The 15034-nt window shown below is 55.6% G+C and overlaps 1 protein-coding gene across 1 annotated transcript in view; it reads left to right on the top strand.

Annotated features, from left to right (window-relative positions):
* Window positions 1-326: 326 nt before the first annotated feature.
* ECE1 (endothelin converting enzyme 1) overlaps window positions 327-15034 on the top strand; it is a 162282-nt gene continuing 147574 nt past the window's right edge. The window contains exon 1 of the mRNA XM_060200868.1: window positions 327-395. Coding sequence (XP_060056851.1) covers window positions 393-395 — 3 coding nt within the window. The 5' untranslated portion in view covers window positions 327-392. The remainder of the gene's footprint in view (window positions 396-15034) is intronic.

The raw sequence follows: 15034 nt of genomic DNA, 5'->3' as shown, positions 1-15034 counted from the left end.
CAGCTGCAAAGCCCTGGGGTCACGCTCCAGCACAGGCGCCAGGCCGACCAAAGTGGCGGAGGCTGTGGCCTCTGGGCCCGGGCACAGGTGCGCCGCCCCGGGGTCCGCGGCCTCGCCAAGCCGGGTGCGGGGTGCGGGGTGCGGGGTGCGGGGTGCGGGGTGCGGCGTGCAGCGCCCCCTCCAGGCCCGAACCCCGCCCGCCAGTGCCCCCGTCTGCTGCTCCCGACCGGCGCGCCAGGGGTTAAGGCGGGGGGCGGGGCGGAGCGCGCTGTGATTGGCTGCGAGGCCCCCTGCGCCCCGCCATTGGCTCCGCGCGGCCCCGCCCCAGCCCGCGCCGCCGGCCCGCGCAGAGGGAGCCGAGCGCGCCCCCGAGCCGAGCGCGCCCCCGAGCCATGGTGAGTGCGCCCGCCTCCTGGGCCTGGGCTGGGTGCGGGTCGCGGGCGGCCGGGCGGGCGGGCACCGCGGGGTGGCGCCGGGCGGGGCTCGTCCTGAGCTGCGGGGCGGCCGCGGGCGGCGCAGGTTCAGCGGCGCCTCTGGTGGGGGCGCCGGGCGGGACCCTGTCGTCTCGGACCCGGGGTCGCTGCTGTCGGCCGGCGTGGCGCGGTGGGAAGGCGGCACCCGTGGGCGCCGGGCCCGAGGGAAAGCCCGACCACCTTCCCTCCTGGCCGGCCCTCAACCTTGAGGTGGGCACAGGCGCCCCGGGCCGAGCCTCCCCTGAGGTGGCACAGCCCCTCGCGCCGAGCCTCCCCTGAGGTGACACAGCCCCTCACGCCGAGCCTCCCCTGAGGTGGCACAGCCCCTCGCGCCGAGCCTCCCCTGAGGTGACACAGCCCTTCGCGCCGAGCCTCCCCTGAGGTGGGCACAGTTGCTTCAGGCTGAGCCTCCCCTGAGGTGGGCACAGTCGCCTCAGGCTGAGCCTCCCCTGAGGTGGGCACAGGTGCCCCAGGGCTCAGCCTCCCCTGAGGTGGGCACAGTCGCCCCAGGCTGAGCTTCCCCTGAGGTGGCATAGTCGCCTCGGGCTGAGCCTCCCCCTGTCTGAGACCCACAGGGTGGCAGCCCAGGTCTGAAAAGTCCTGGTGGCTGGGGATGGCACCTCTCTTCCCGCTCGCAGGGCCTCCTCTCCCCGGGGCCACCACTGGCCTCTGCAGAGTGAAGCTGTGCTTTCCAGACCATTCTACAAATACCTCCACTCATGGTGGGGGGGGGGATGTGTGTGTGGTGCAGTGGGTAGAGCACTGGACTCTCAGGCGTGGGGCTTGGAGTTCAATCCCAGCAGCACATGGACCAGAGTGATGCCGGGTCCTTTCTGTCTCTCCTATCTTTCTCATGAATAAGTAAATATAATCTTAGAGAGAGAGAGAGAGAGTGTGTGTGTATTTCCACCCCATGGTCAGAGCTACCCCCTGGGGCGCCTTCCTGATCATACCAGCGGCAGAGAATTCAGTCCCTGTGGACAGCACTTGATTTGAGTTCTCAGTCTGATAGGCAGTGGGGGGGGGTGCTTTTTAGATCTGTCACCCACTCTGCTCCCACGTCCTCCCGACCAAAGTGGCTCAGAAAGAGGGCTTTTCCTTCCTGAGAATCATACGGGGGATGGCGCTCACCCTCCCTTGCTGACACTTTTCAGATTTGTAAAGCCTAGGAAGCATTTCAGCATTTCAGTCAGATAGCCTGGTACCAAATGGATTCGGGTCCAAATCTACCTCCCAGCTGCAACTTTGCAGGAGTCTGCCGTCGCCTCTGGGTCTCATTTCCTCTCTCTCTTTTTTTTTAAATTTATTTTTTATTTAAGAAAGGATAAATTAACAAAACCATAGGGTAGGAGGGGTACAACTCCACACAATTCCCACCACCCAATCTCCATATCCCATCCCCTCCCCTGATAGCTTTCCTATTCTCTGTTCCTCTGGGAGCGTGGACCCGAGGTCATTGTGAGATGCAGAAGGTGGAAGGTCTGGCTTCTGTAATTGCTTCCTCGCTGAACATGGGCGTTGACTGGTCGGTCCATACTCCCAGTCTGCCTCTCTCTTTCCCTAGTAGGGTGTGTCTCTGGGGAAGCGGAGCTCCAGGACATATTGGTGGGGTCTTCAGTCCAGGGAAGCCTGGCCGGCATCCTGATAGCATCTGGCACCTGGTGGCTGAAAAGAGAGTTAACATACAAAGCCAAACAAATTGTTGAGCATCATTTCCTCTCTTGTAAAATGAAAAGATGAGTCTTACCTGGCAGGGATGGTATCAGCATTTGGTGACATAACCCACTGAATGCTTTTGCTTAGTTATAGTATCAAGGGGGGAAGCCCTGCCTGCCAGCTGACGTCTTTGCTGGCCTGAAGAAGGGTGGAAGCCCATCGTGTTGTGAGGACGTGGTGGTGCTCAGACTCGCTTGTTTCATCACTCAGCACATACCGCTGAGCACTCGGGAGGTGCTTGTGCTGGGGAGGCACAGTGGTGTGAACATTTGGAAAGGGAGCCCCTGGCTGGCCTGTGAGTGCCTGCACAGCTCCGGGGCTAGGTGGCAGGATTCTGGCAGAGGCAGAGACCTTCTAGCTGGAGAGAGGAGAGAAGTACCCCGAGTGGGACCATCTGGCTCGGAAAGAACACCCAGAAGGCCCTGTGGGCCAGAGGCCCTGGGGTGTGGGTGCACGGGGCCTGTCCGGGAAAATGCCATACCGGGCTGCCCTGTCCGGGGATGGAGGGACCCAGGAAAAAGGAAGCAGAGGGCAAGGCCATCATGGGCCAGCTCCTCAAAGGCTTGGGCTGTCTGGGCTGAGCTCCACTGTGGACCATTGATCCACCCGTGTGGGTGGCCAGAGGCTGATGTCACCCCACCCCCCCATCATCTCCCAATGCAGGTCCCTGCACTCATTCCTGAGGTGGGGGTGAATCGGTCAGGGCTGCCGCAGTGTTTATGCCCTGCTTCTCCTGCTCTGGGTTTTAAACAAACTCAGCATTCCACCCAGCCCCCAGGTTCCCAGTGGGGCTCCATAAGGGCTGTTTCCTGTTGTCCTGGCTGATCTCCCTGATGGGCACAGCTCCCCACCCAGGTCTTTCACCCTCTGGCAGGGACTCTGCTGTCCCGTCCTCCAGTGCCAGCACCACACCCACTGAGTACAGACTGGAGGGTGGCTGCAGTGAGGAGACCAAAGTTTGAAGTCTCCCGTCTTTGGCCGACCTCACACATGGCAGCAGGCACCGAGAGGTAAAGGCGACGGTCCAGGGTCCCACAACAAAATAGAGCCAGAGGAGGAGGGGAGCCAGGGAGACAGGTTGGGGGACTGAGGCCCAGCCAGTGTTCCCAGTCTGCTGTTGCATCTCCTGGAGAATACGCTTCCGTGTTCCAGGCTAGCTGAAGCCTGGACTGGGGGCTGAAGACTGTAGTTAGTCTAAGGGGCTGCGTTGAGGACAGGGCCCAGCACCTAGGTTTGAACATAGGGTGTGCCATGGACCTGAACCTGCTGTTCTTTTCTCTACACCCCTGTCCTAAGTAGGAATAGATTTGATCCTTCTTTTTTTAATAACTTTGTTTATTTTAACAAGAGAGATGCAGAAAGAAAGACCAGAGCACTGTTCAGCTCAGGCTTGTGGTGGCTCTGGGAACTGAACCTGGAACCTCAGAGTCTCAGGCATGACACTATGAACCACTATGCGGCTGTCTCCCCAGCCTTGATTTGCTCCTTCTCAGGCTCTCGTGAGGCTTCAGTCTTGGATACACTATAGAAATGCCTCCCCAAACTATTAGGAACTTAAGGGAACGTGTGAGGCCAGCCAAGTGCCCCCTGGCATTCCCAACAGTTACTGCATGTTCTTGCGGCACTGCCATTTTTGGAAAAGGGACCACTTGTTAAGTTCTGTTAAAGAATAAATACATTGTTTCCCAGATAGACCAGGAGAGGCCAGGCCAGGTCAAGGCAAGGAACCTGCAGGGGGGGTTGCAGAGTGGGGTGGGTCAGCAGAGGCTGTCAGGAAGTAGCCAACATGCAGCCGGCCTGGCTAAAGTCCACCCTGTGATGTCTACACAGGGAGGGGCTGTCAGCACATTTATGACTTGTTATTCACGGCCTTTTCTTCCTCTCTAGTCAGTTAGGTAAGTAGCCCCAGCACGGTTAGATGCATCATTTGTTTCCCAGCAGGGCTGTGCGTGCACAGAGCTGATGGGTCTGTATTCCCCAGGCTGGTGGATGGGCAGGTGCATAGCAGGAAGTTACAGGTGCAATTACTGTTGCCAAGGAGATGAGCAGGGTGCAGGTGCAGACAGGAGAACCTGGCCTGGAGCTCAGAGCTGGCTTTCTGGGGACACGCCATGAAAGCTGTGGCCTACAGAGCAAGCAGGACCTGGGTGGGGGCCATTCCAGGCAGAGGGGGCAGTCTGTGCAAGATGGGGCAAAACACAGGCATTCAGGGATCGGCTCCCTTGGAGGCTCAGAAGATGGGAAGATGGTGCTTGGGAGGCAGCCAGGGGCAGGGACAGCCACGCTTAAGACTTGGGGCTGGACCCCAAGGTCAGAGCAGAAGTCCAGAGTGGATGGACAGGTGTAGTTAGCTTTGCATCTGGAGGTCCTTGCGCGAACTGCATCATGTGTGGAAATCAGCCGAAAGGGGTGAGACGGGGGCTGGGAGACCAGTCAGGAGGCTGCAGGAGTGTCCCTGGGAGCGACACTGATGCTTGGGATGCAGTCACTTCCCCTTCACCCCTACCACACCCCGTTTCCATCACCTCACCCAGTAAAGAAAGATCCAGGTGTCCACAAAGTTCTCTTCCATGTGGACACTGGCTTCCCCCCCTCTCTTCCTTCTGTGCAGATAACCAGTGGGACTCCTGCCTCAAGAAATTTTGTGGGAATGACTGGGGAAATAGCTGAACTGGTAGAGCTTCAAACTTTCACACCTGAGGTTCCTGGTTCAGTTCCTGGCACTGCCAGGAAGGTGCGCTGGCCTGTCCCACTCTCTTTCTCCTTCTGCCTCACATGAAACTCACTCTCCCTCATGTGCAATAAAACAAATAAAGTCAATATTTATGTCTTAATTTGATCAGACAGGGAGAAATCAAGAGGGGAGGGGAGGGAGGGAAAGAGAGAGGCACCTGCAGACCTGCTTCACCCCTCATAATGTGGAACCCCTTGCAGGTGGGGACCAAGGACTTGAGCCTGGGTCCTTGTGCACTGTAATGTGTTCCACCACCCAGCCCCAAGTAAATATTTTTTTCAAAAAAGATAATTTGAGGGAAATAGAGAAAAAAGGTCAAGTTTTTAAATGACTTTCTGAAACAAAGTAGAAAAAGATAAGTATGCAGCCCTGGCCATTGATTTGTATTAGGGAAGGCTTTCCAGAAGAGGTGGCACTTGAGCTTTCTGTGGTAACAGTAGAATGGAATGTTTCCTAGGAACCAAGCTCTCAAGAGAGATGAAAACAAGGAGCTAGTCCCCTGTCCTTAAAGAATCCGTAGTCTGGAAGGCAAAGTTCATGAACAACACCGACAGAGTCCCACTATCAGAAGGTGGATCTGGGAGTCTAGGACACAGGGTCAGCCCTCTTCAGGGTGCTGGGGCACCCAAAAGCCTGTCTCGGCTCATTGATGAGTCTCAGAATGACTCCCTGCTCCCACAGGGCTCCAGGGGCCAGGAGCAGCAAGAGCAAGTTTCTGTTCAACATCCAGGAAATAGCTGAGGGAGGCTGTGCCTTCAGGTCCAGAGGCAGGAAGGTGAGCCTGGCCGCTAGATCTTTTATTATTATTATTATTGGAGAGACAGATGGGGGGGAGAGAGAGAGAGAGAAGACAGACACCTGCAGCCCTGCTTCTCCACTATGACACTGCCCCCACAGGTGGGGACTAGAGGCTTGAACCTGGGTCCTCAGGCACTGAAATGTGAGTGCTTAACCAGGTGCACCGCCGCCTGGCCCTGGCCACTAGATCTTAAAGCCGTGGAGGGCTTGTTTCATGAAGACAGTGTGGTGGCAGCAAGTGGTCGCTGCCTTCTTGGCCCTGCAAGGTCGCGAGGTCTCAGGTTCAATCCCGGGCACCACAACAGCCAGAGAGTTGAGCTGTGCTCTGGTCAGAAGTCAGATAAACAGACAGTTTCTGGTAATAGCACATCTGTAAACATGGAGTTCCTCTACTTTACAGGTAAGAAGACTCAGAGGTGGGGTGGGGAGGGGAGATGGACAAAGCAAATATTTACCATGTGCCTGACTCTTACATGTAATAGCTGTGATCCGTGTGTCAGTCCTAGGCTGGAGTCTGTCCCTATTACAGGGCTGTGAACTGAGGCCCAAAGGTCCTCAGGGTACTAGGGACTGGCTCTGGTTACCCAGTGGCCAGCCAGGCTAGCAGACACTCTACCTTCCCAGGAAAGGCTGCTACCCCCACCCACACCCCAGGGGCTGGGGTGGAACTTTGAGGCTGCGCCAGAGGTATTGGGGCTGCTGAGGCTGAAATGAGCATTCATCTAACACCATGCACAGCACTTGACAGGTGATAAGAGCCCTCCTCCCTCCCCCTCCTCCCTCCCCTCCCCACCCCTCCCCCTCCTCCCTCCTCTCACTTCTCTCCTTTCACCTCCCTCCTCTCATTTCTGTCCTCTCACATCCCTCCTTTCACCTCCCTCCTCCCTCTCCTCTCCTCTCCTCTCACCTCCTCCTCCCTCCTCTCACTTCTGTCCTCTCACCTCCTCCTCCCTCCTCTCACTTCTCTCACCTCCCTCCTCTCACCTCCCTCCTCCCTCTCCTCTCCTCTCACCTCCTCCTCCCTCATCTCACTTCTCTCCTCTCTCCTCCCTCCTCTTTCCTCCCTCCTCCCTCTTCCCACCTCCGTTCTCCCACCTCCCTCCTCCCTTCTCCCTCCTCTTGCCTCTCTCACCTCTCACCTTGCCAAGCTAGCTTCACCGGAGAGAGAGATGATGAACTCCTGGTGGCATCATAATACAATTCTTTATTGATGCGGATGCCCCAGAGTTGCGAGTGAGCACAGCGGGTTTAGGCCACATGGAGCTAGCAAAATGGCTGCTTCCCGCTATGCATGCCAGCCCTTCTCCAGGTCGAGATGCAGAAGAGAAACAGAGAAGAGAGAGTGGAAGAGAGAGAGAGAGAGCGGAAACAGAAGTGACTTTTATAGGAGAATTCTGGAAGTCGCAAGTCGGGACGGAATTGGCTAGGGAAGAGGGTGGAGAAAAGAAGAAGGCATTCTGGGAAGATAGAAAGCTGACGGGATTAGCAATACCTTGAGGGGATAACGTGGTGGGGATCTGTAAATAATACTTGCATGGAAATATGGTGGTTTCTGGGCCCTGCCAATGTTCAACCACATCTATACAATTTCCCAACATCACCTCTCTCTTCTCACCTCCCACCTCCGTCCTCCCACCTCCCTCCTCCCTCCTCTCTCCTTCGTCCTCCCTCCTCCCTCCTCTCACCTCTCTTCTCCCTCCTCTCACCTCTCACCTCTCTCTTCTCACCTCCCACCTCTGTCCTCCCACCTCTCACCTCCCTCCTCCGTCCTCCCACCTCCCTCCTCCATCCTCCCACCTCTCTCCTCCCACCTCCCTCCTCCCTCCTCTCACCTCTCTTCTCCCTCCTCTCACCTCTCTCTTCTCACCTCCCACCTCCCTCCTCCCACCTCCCTCCTCCCTCCTCTCACCTCTCTTCTCCCTCCTCTCACCTCTCTCTTCTCATCTCCCACCTCCCTCCTCCCTCCTCTCACCTCTCTTCTCCCTCCTCTCACCTCTCTCTTCTCACCTCCCACCTCCATCCTCCCACCTCCCTCCTCCCTCTTCCCTCCTCCCACCCCCTCTCCTTCCTCCTATCCCTCCTCCCTCTTCCCACTTCCTTCCCCTCTCCTCCCTCTTTCCACCTCTTCCTTCTCCCCCTCCCCTCTTCTCCCACCCCCAAAATGCTCTTCCCTCCTCTGCTCCTGGGTCCTACTGCCAATTAGTGGCAGAGATAGGACAGAGCCCAGATCTGTGCCTCCCGCCCAGACCTCCACACTGGCCTGTGGGGAGTCTCCAGTGGCCCCTGACCAGAGGTGTCTCAGCCTTCCCAGGCCATGCCCTGACCCAGCCTGCCCCCTCTTCCACACCGCCTACAGACTCTCAGCATCCCCGGCTGGGAAACAGGTGGCCTGGGGTGGCAGCCTGGAGGAGTTGGGTTACAGTGTAAACAACACCACTGTGTCAATATTTACCTCCCCGCTTGGAGCCTCTGCCTCCTAGCCTGCCTCCCACTCCACTCACCCAGGTGCCTCTGGTCAGGATCAAGGCCTGGCAGCGAGCTCCCACTGGCTTGTCCTGTGGCCTCTCTTGGGCCTCAGTTTCCCTGTCTGCAGTGTGGCACAGTGGAAACAAACAAGCCAAGCATGTTATCCTGGTCCAGTGTGGACTTGGGGTTGGGCAGACCCAGCTCCCCTGAGTCTGGACTCCTCTGTGAGAGGAGACCGACCGACGGCCTGTTTGGGGGTGTCGTGGGTGAGGCTTGAAAAATAGCTGCAGAGATCTCTAAGTTGTGGTGCCGGGATCCCAGATGAACACTTTAGCGTTCTCTCAATCAGACACGGGGCTGGGGCTGCATCGCTCAGGAACTAGAGCCAAGGGTGGGGGCGCAGAGCTCAGGCCACCCTGCTGCCCTGGCTGGGGGAGCTGGGAGGTGGTGAACGCCCCTGAGTCAGCACCCGCACCTCAACACCCAGGAAGTTGCTCAGCCTCCAGGGTTCCCCGGAGGCCCAGGGTGGAGGTCCGGGGGCTGGAATGACCTCAGAGATGCCAGTGACAGGGATGAGGCGAGGCAGAGGGGGTGGGGGAAGGGTGCAGAGTCGAGCACCCACAGGGACCTGCCCTCTCTGGCTCTGGAGAGGGGGTCGAGGGGGGCCCACCCTCCATGTGTGCAGGGGAGGGGCAGGCAGGCAGAAAGGCCCCCGTACCGAGGACACCGGGTCCCACGTGACTTCCTCACTTCGGGTCCGCCCAGAGTGGCACCTCGCTGGGCTTCGTTGCCTCCGTGTCTGTTTCGGAGGCACTGGGGCCTGTCCTGCGCAGTGCTTGGGAGAGTTTAGTCAGACGCTGTTTCCAAAGAATCCAGCTCAACCCAGACTCACACAGGGGCACTCAGCTGATAGCAGCCTCTCTGGTCCTCAGTGAGACCACAGGCAGCCCTGGTTCTGCTGTTCCACAGCTTGTCTGGTGGCAAACCAGGCTTATCCTTGGGGCTTGATGCCAACATTAAGAGTCCACAGCTCCTGGTAGCCATTTTCCCTCTTTTTTAAAAATCTTCTTCTCCTCCCTTTCCTTCCCCTCCTCCTCCTCCTCCTCTTCCTTCTTCCTATTTTGTGTGATAGGACAAAGAGAAACAGAGAGGAAGGGGAGATAGGGATAGAGGGTCAGACAGTGTTAGTCTCCACCTCTCTAAGGACTGACCAAAGGTAGGCTTTTGAAGGTCTTTTGAAAGAAAGGAACTTGAGTCTTTTCCTCATCTGGCTCCATCAGCCATGCCCCTGCCCTCGTGGCCTGCAGAGGCTCTGGGCTTTGGGTCTTGTCCCACACAGGGCAGGGAGAGGTGCTGGTCCTAGAGACGCTGAATACAGCTCTCCTGCTGGTTGGCTGTGTGGCCTTAGACAAGTGTCTCTCTCTCTCTCTCTCCATCAGTTTCTCCCTCCACACAACAATTGCTGGGTTGAAGGTGCCCTGGCCCCCCAGTTGCCTGCCCCCCCATTTGCTCCCACAGGCTCTGTGCCGCTGGCCGGAGGGCTAGTGAAGGCTCATTTGGGAAGCTGAGTGTGCTTTTCACTTTTAGGGTCCTTCATGGAGCCTCTTTGGGAGTCAGGCTCCCTTCCTGGGCCCCCTGCTGCAGGAGATGCACCCATGGAGGCCTGGCCCCAGCCCGCCTTGGCATCAGGCAGACCTGTGTCAGAACCCTGCCACTTCCTGGCTCTGTGACCCAGGGCCAGTCACTCATCTCTCTGTGCTCAGGCTCAAGGGGGTGGACCGGGGCCCTGCCCTTGAAGAGCTCCATTCTCGGGGAAGGAGCTGGAGCCCGTCCACTAACTGGAACGCTCTCTCAGGGGAACGGAAATAAACTGAAACAGGGCGTGGTAAGTGGCCACCGTGTGGAGAGGGCTGACTCCCAGGGGGCAAAGTAGGAAGCGACAGCCGAGCTCGGACCTGAGGGGTGAGGACGGGCAGACGTAGGGGACGTGCCTTCTGAGCAGAGGGACACCAGCTACAAAGGGCCTGAGGTGGGCATGAGAGATTTAGCTTTTATGGACAACAAGAAGACCAGTGTCGCTGGAAGAGGGGCTGGGGCGCAGAGACACAGAGGGCCAGGCCACGCTTGTCCTTGTCACACGTGACTTCGTTCTAAGCCATGTGAGGTCATGGCGCGGCAGGCTGAGGCATGACTGGGTCTGGCTTATGTTTCAGAAGGGTGGAGGAGGGGCGTAGTGGAGAGGGCAGGTCGCTTACTTGGTGGTGTGTCACTTTGCCATGTGTACAGCACACTCCAGCCTGGCCCTTCTGACAGGGTCCCTCTCTCCATCTCTCCCTCTCTTCACCTCTCTCTCTCTCTCTCTCTCTCTTTCCTCCCCCTCTCCCACTCTCTGTCTTTCTCTCTTCTTCCTTCTCCATCATCTCCTTCTCTTCTGCTCTCTCTCTCTGTTATTCTCTCTTCCGTTTCTCTGTCTCTTTCCTTCTCTCTCTCCCCCTTCCTCTCTCCCTCTCTACTTCTCTATCTCAAAAAGTCATCCCTGAGTGGTGAAGCCTCATGATGGCAGAGAGAGAGAAAGAGAGAGAGAAATTATAGTAATTATGCAAAAAAATAAAACTTTCATACCTATAGCTCTGACATCCCAGGTTTAGTCCCTTACACCACCATAAGCCAGAGTCAAGCAGTACTCTGAGAAAAAGAATAAGGAGAGAGAGAGAGAGAGAGAGAGAGAGAGAGGACCAACCCCACCTGCAGTGTGGAGGAAGGGCTGTAGGGGGCAGAAGTGAGGTAGCAGGCCCCTTGGCAGTGGACTTCAGTCCACAGCACTTGCCCAGAAGGCAAGAAGACCTGTGACCCCAGGACCACTGCTACATAACAGCTGCTCTAACAGATGGTAGAGAAGTAGACGCCATGTCCAGCAACCCTGGCAGCAGAGAACATGGTAACAGAAGTTGCCTTGGGAACCAGACAAGTGAGTCTTAAATCTTTGCTTGAGCTTGGAATTCCCCCCGAACAGCCACCTCCCCACCAAGACCCCAAGCCTCAGGGACCCATAGAAGCAGAGCCCAAAGGACACAGGACTCGTGCCTGCCACCGCGTACATGTGCGCACACACATACTCTCTCACACACACACTCACTCTCTCTCTCACACTCACTCAGACACACACTCTCACATTCAGACACACTCACACACACACACACTCAGATACAATCTCACACACACTCTTACACACACACTCAGACACACACTCACTTAGACACATACTCACACACACACTTACTCAGACACACACTTAGACACACACACTCACACACACATTCAGACATACACACCCAGACACACTCTTACACATTCAGACACACACACTTAAACTCAGACACACTCTCTCACACACACTCACACACACAGACACTTTCACACACACACACTCACACATACTCTCACACATTCAGACACACATTCTTACATACTCTCAGACACACACACTCTCACACACATTCAGACACACACACTCACTCACACATACAGAGAAGTGAGGGCCGAGGAAGTGGTGACCACAGTGGGTGCCCAGCCCTCTGCCCTCTGGGCTGCTGCCTCACAGCTCAGTGCAAGGGAATCCTGCGGCTTTGTGGTTCCTGAGTCCCAGGCCAGTGAGGTTGGCAGCAGCCATGAAGCTGCCCGGTGTCCAGTTGGTTCCTCGACATCCTGCTGACCTTCCATGTGCAGGGGGGAGCGGAGGACGTGGGAGGTCACAGCTGCAGGCCTGAGTGGAAGTGAAACTGACGCCCTGGAGAGCAGCCTCTTTGGGAGGATACAGTGCAGCAGGAGCCTTGTGTGAGGTGGCACAGCCTGCTCCATGCTCCCCGGACTCTGTGTCTAGGACTCCTTCTGGGCTCTGGAGCCACACGGGCCTCAGTTCCAGTCCCCGCTCTGCCACTTCGTCCCAGCTGGGTGGCCCAAGACCCGTGACCGTCTCTGGTTTTCTCCTCTGTGGCCTGGCTGATCGTAACACCTTTTCCTTCCTACTGTGTGATTCTGTTCCTCTCTGTAGAGGGCTGGAAAGGACTGTGTTGGCCTTCGCTTCATGCTGGTCACTAGTTAAATGTGGTGAGTGGACTGGCTGGGAGGTGAGGATGTGCCAGACCAGTCCATCTCACTGCTCCTGCTTGAGTTCACGCCCCTTGTGGTTGGGAGACCCGTTAGCCAGCCCCGATGGGCATCCTATGTGCATGCACACGCACACACACACACACGCACACACGCACACTAGACCAAGGTGAGGTGTTGTTCTGTCTGCTTCCAGCAGCAGGAGAGGCAGACAGTCACTAAACTGGCTGGAAACGGGGAGTTCTGCACCTTCAGCTCCAGGTCTGGGCTGTGAACTCACTGACTACCATCAGCCAAGTGGCCAAGAGCCAGGACTCTTGAACTTGAGCTCTGCAACCAACATATTTTTGGATTAATTTTTTTTTAAACCTCTTTTTAAAAAAATTTTAAAAATATTTGTTTATTCCCTTTTTGTTGCCCTTGTTTTTTTATTGTTGTAGTTATTATTGTATTGTTATTGATGTCATCATTGTTATATAGGACAGAGAGAAATGGAGAGAGGAGGGGAAGACAAAGAAGGGGAGAGAAAGATAGACACTTGCAGACCTGCTTCACTGCCTGTAAAGTGACTCCTCTGCAGGTGAGGAGCCGGGGGCTTGAACTGGGATCCTTACACCTTGGATCCTTACGTCCTTGCGCTTCATGCCACCTGCGCTTAATCCGCTGTGCTACTGCCTGACTCCCTTGAATTAATTTCTTAAATACTGCTTTTTATTTATTTTTTGAACAGAGAGAGAAATAAAAAGACAAAGGAGAGATAGAGGAGAGAGAGAGAAAGAGAGACACCTATAGCACTTCCCCACCACTCATTAAGCTTCCCCTGCAGGTAGGGACTGGGGGCTTGAACCTGGGTCTTTGTAACATGTGCAGAGTTTTTCTCTCTACAGCCTGAGTTTTCCATCTGTGAAGAGAAGGTCATAGCTTCTTCCCTGAGTGGTTGCAAACATTAAATCCCAGGTGATGAAGTCAGGGCACATGTGGAGCATACTCACGCCTCTAGGTGTGTGGAGAGTACAGCTAATAACAACATTGACTTATGTTCCAAACTCACTGAACTTACTCCTCTTTCCTTAGCTATTCTCACAAACTTTCTTGACCCGCTCATCATGCATTCCCACCGTGACTGCCTTCTGCCAAGGCACTAGACACTTTGGACAAGACTTCCTGTTCTGTCCTATCTCCCTGCACTGACACTGACCAAGAGTTTACTCCTTGGGGACAAACTGCCTGGGTGTGAATCCTGCTCTGCCATGTGCCTGAGTCTGTGTGTCTGTGTAAGTCAAGTGGGAGTGATAGTAGCAAACTCACAGTGTTGTTTAAATAAGCAGTAGGATTCTCGTCAAGAGGGAGATTCATACCTGCCTGGCAGTGAGTGTCTGGTCCCTGGCCCCTGGGCTTTCAGACTTGGGAGAGGTCTATGGAGCATCCCTGCCCTCATCTCTGTCTTCCCAGCAGCTGGCAAGGCTGGAACTGGGGTGGCTTTGGAAGCTCTTGGACTTCCTACTGAAACAGGCATCCCTGGAAAGACTATGTAGGGCCACCAGTTGTGTTACTAACTCTTGCAGCCATCTCTACTTCATCCGTGCCAGGGTTAAGACTAGAAACTGAACACAGAGGGCTGCATCAACAAGTGCACAGCTCAGGGGAGAATGTAGGCAATGTGGTCCTAACACAGTTAGACGACTAGTTGGGCAGTTGCTGTGAGGAGCCTTCCTGCATTTGTGGCACTTTGTGCTGCCTTGGGGAAAACATTAGCTTCTGCCTGTAGTGAGATTGTGTTCTGTCCCACCAGTAGTGCTTACCAGTCTTAACTGCCTTGCTCAAGTGTTTGTTCAGTCCCAGACCACTGCAACAAGAGATACTGCAACAAGGCAGATACTGCAACAGGGGCAGATACTGCAACAAGAGATAATGCAACAAGAGATACTGCAACAGGGCAGATACTGCAACAGGGCAGATACTGCAACAAGGCAGATACTGCAACAGGGCAGATACTGCAACAGGGCAGATACTGCAACAAGGCAGATGCTGCAACGGGGGCAGATACTGCAACAAGGCAGATACTGCAACAGGGCAGATACTGCAACAGGGCAGATGCTGCAACAGGCAGACGCTGCAACAAGGCAGATACTGTAACAGGGCAGATACTGCAACAGGGCAGATGCTGCAACAGGCAGATACTGCAACAAGGCAGATACTGCAACAAGGCAGATGCTGCAACAGGCAGATAGTGCAACAAGGCAGATACTGCAACAGGGGCAGATACTACAACAAGGTAGATGCTGCAACAGGGCAGATACTGCAACAAGGCAGATGCTGCAACAAGGCAGATGCTGCAACAGGGCAGATACTGCAACAAGGCAGATGCTGCAACAAGGCAGATACTGCAACAAGGCAGATGCTGCAACAAGACAGATACTGCAACAAGGCAGGTGCTGCAACAGGCAGATACTGCAACAGGGCAGATACTGCAACAAGGCAGATGCTGCAACAAGGCAGATACTGTAACAGGACAGATACTGCAACAGGACAGATACTGCAACAGGACAGATACTGCAACAAGGCAGATACTGCAACAGAGTAGATACTGCAACAGGGCAGATACTGCAACAAGGTAGATACTGCAACAAGACAGATACTGCAACAGGACCAATACTGCACCAGGGCAGATACTGCAACAGCAGATACTGCAACAAGGCAGATGCTGCAACAGGGCAGATACTGCAACAAGGCAGATTCT

The sequence above is a fragment of the Erinaceus europaeus genome, chromosome 11 (assembly GCF_950295315.1).
Source record: "Erinaceus europaeus chromosome 11, mEriEur2.1, whole genome shotgun sequence".
NCBI lineage: Eukaryota > Metazoa > Chordata > Mammalia > Eulipotyphla > Erinaceidae > Erinaceus > Erinaceus europaeus.
Note: the sequence above shows the minus strand (reverse complement) of the source record. Positions and strands in the feature narration are given on the sequence as shown.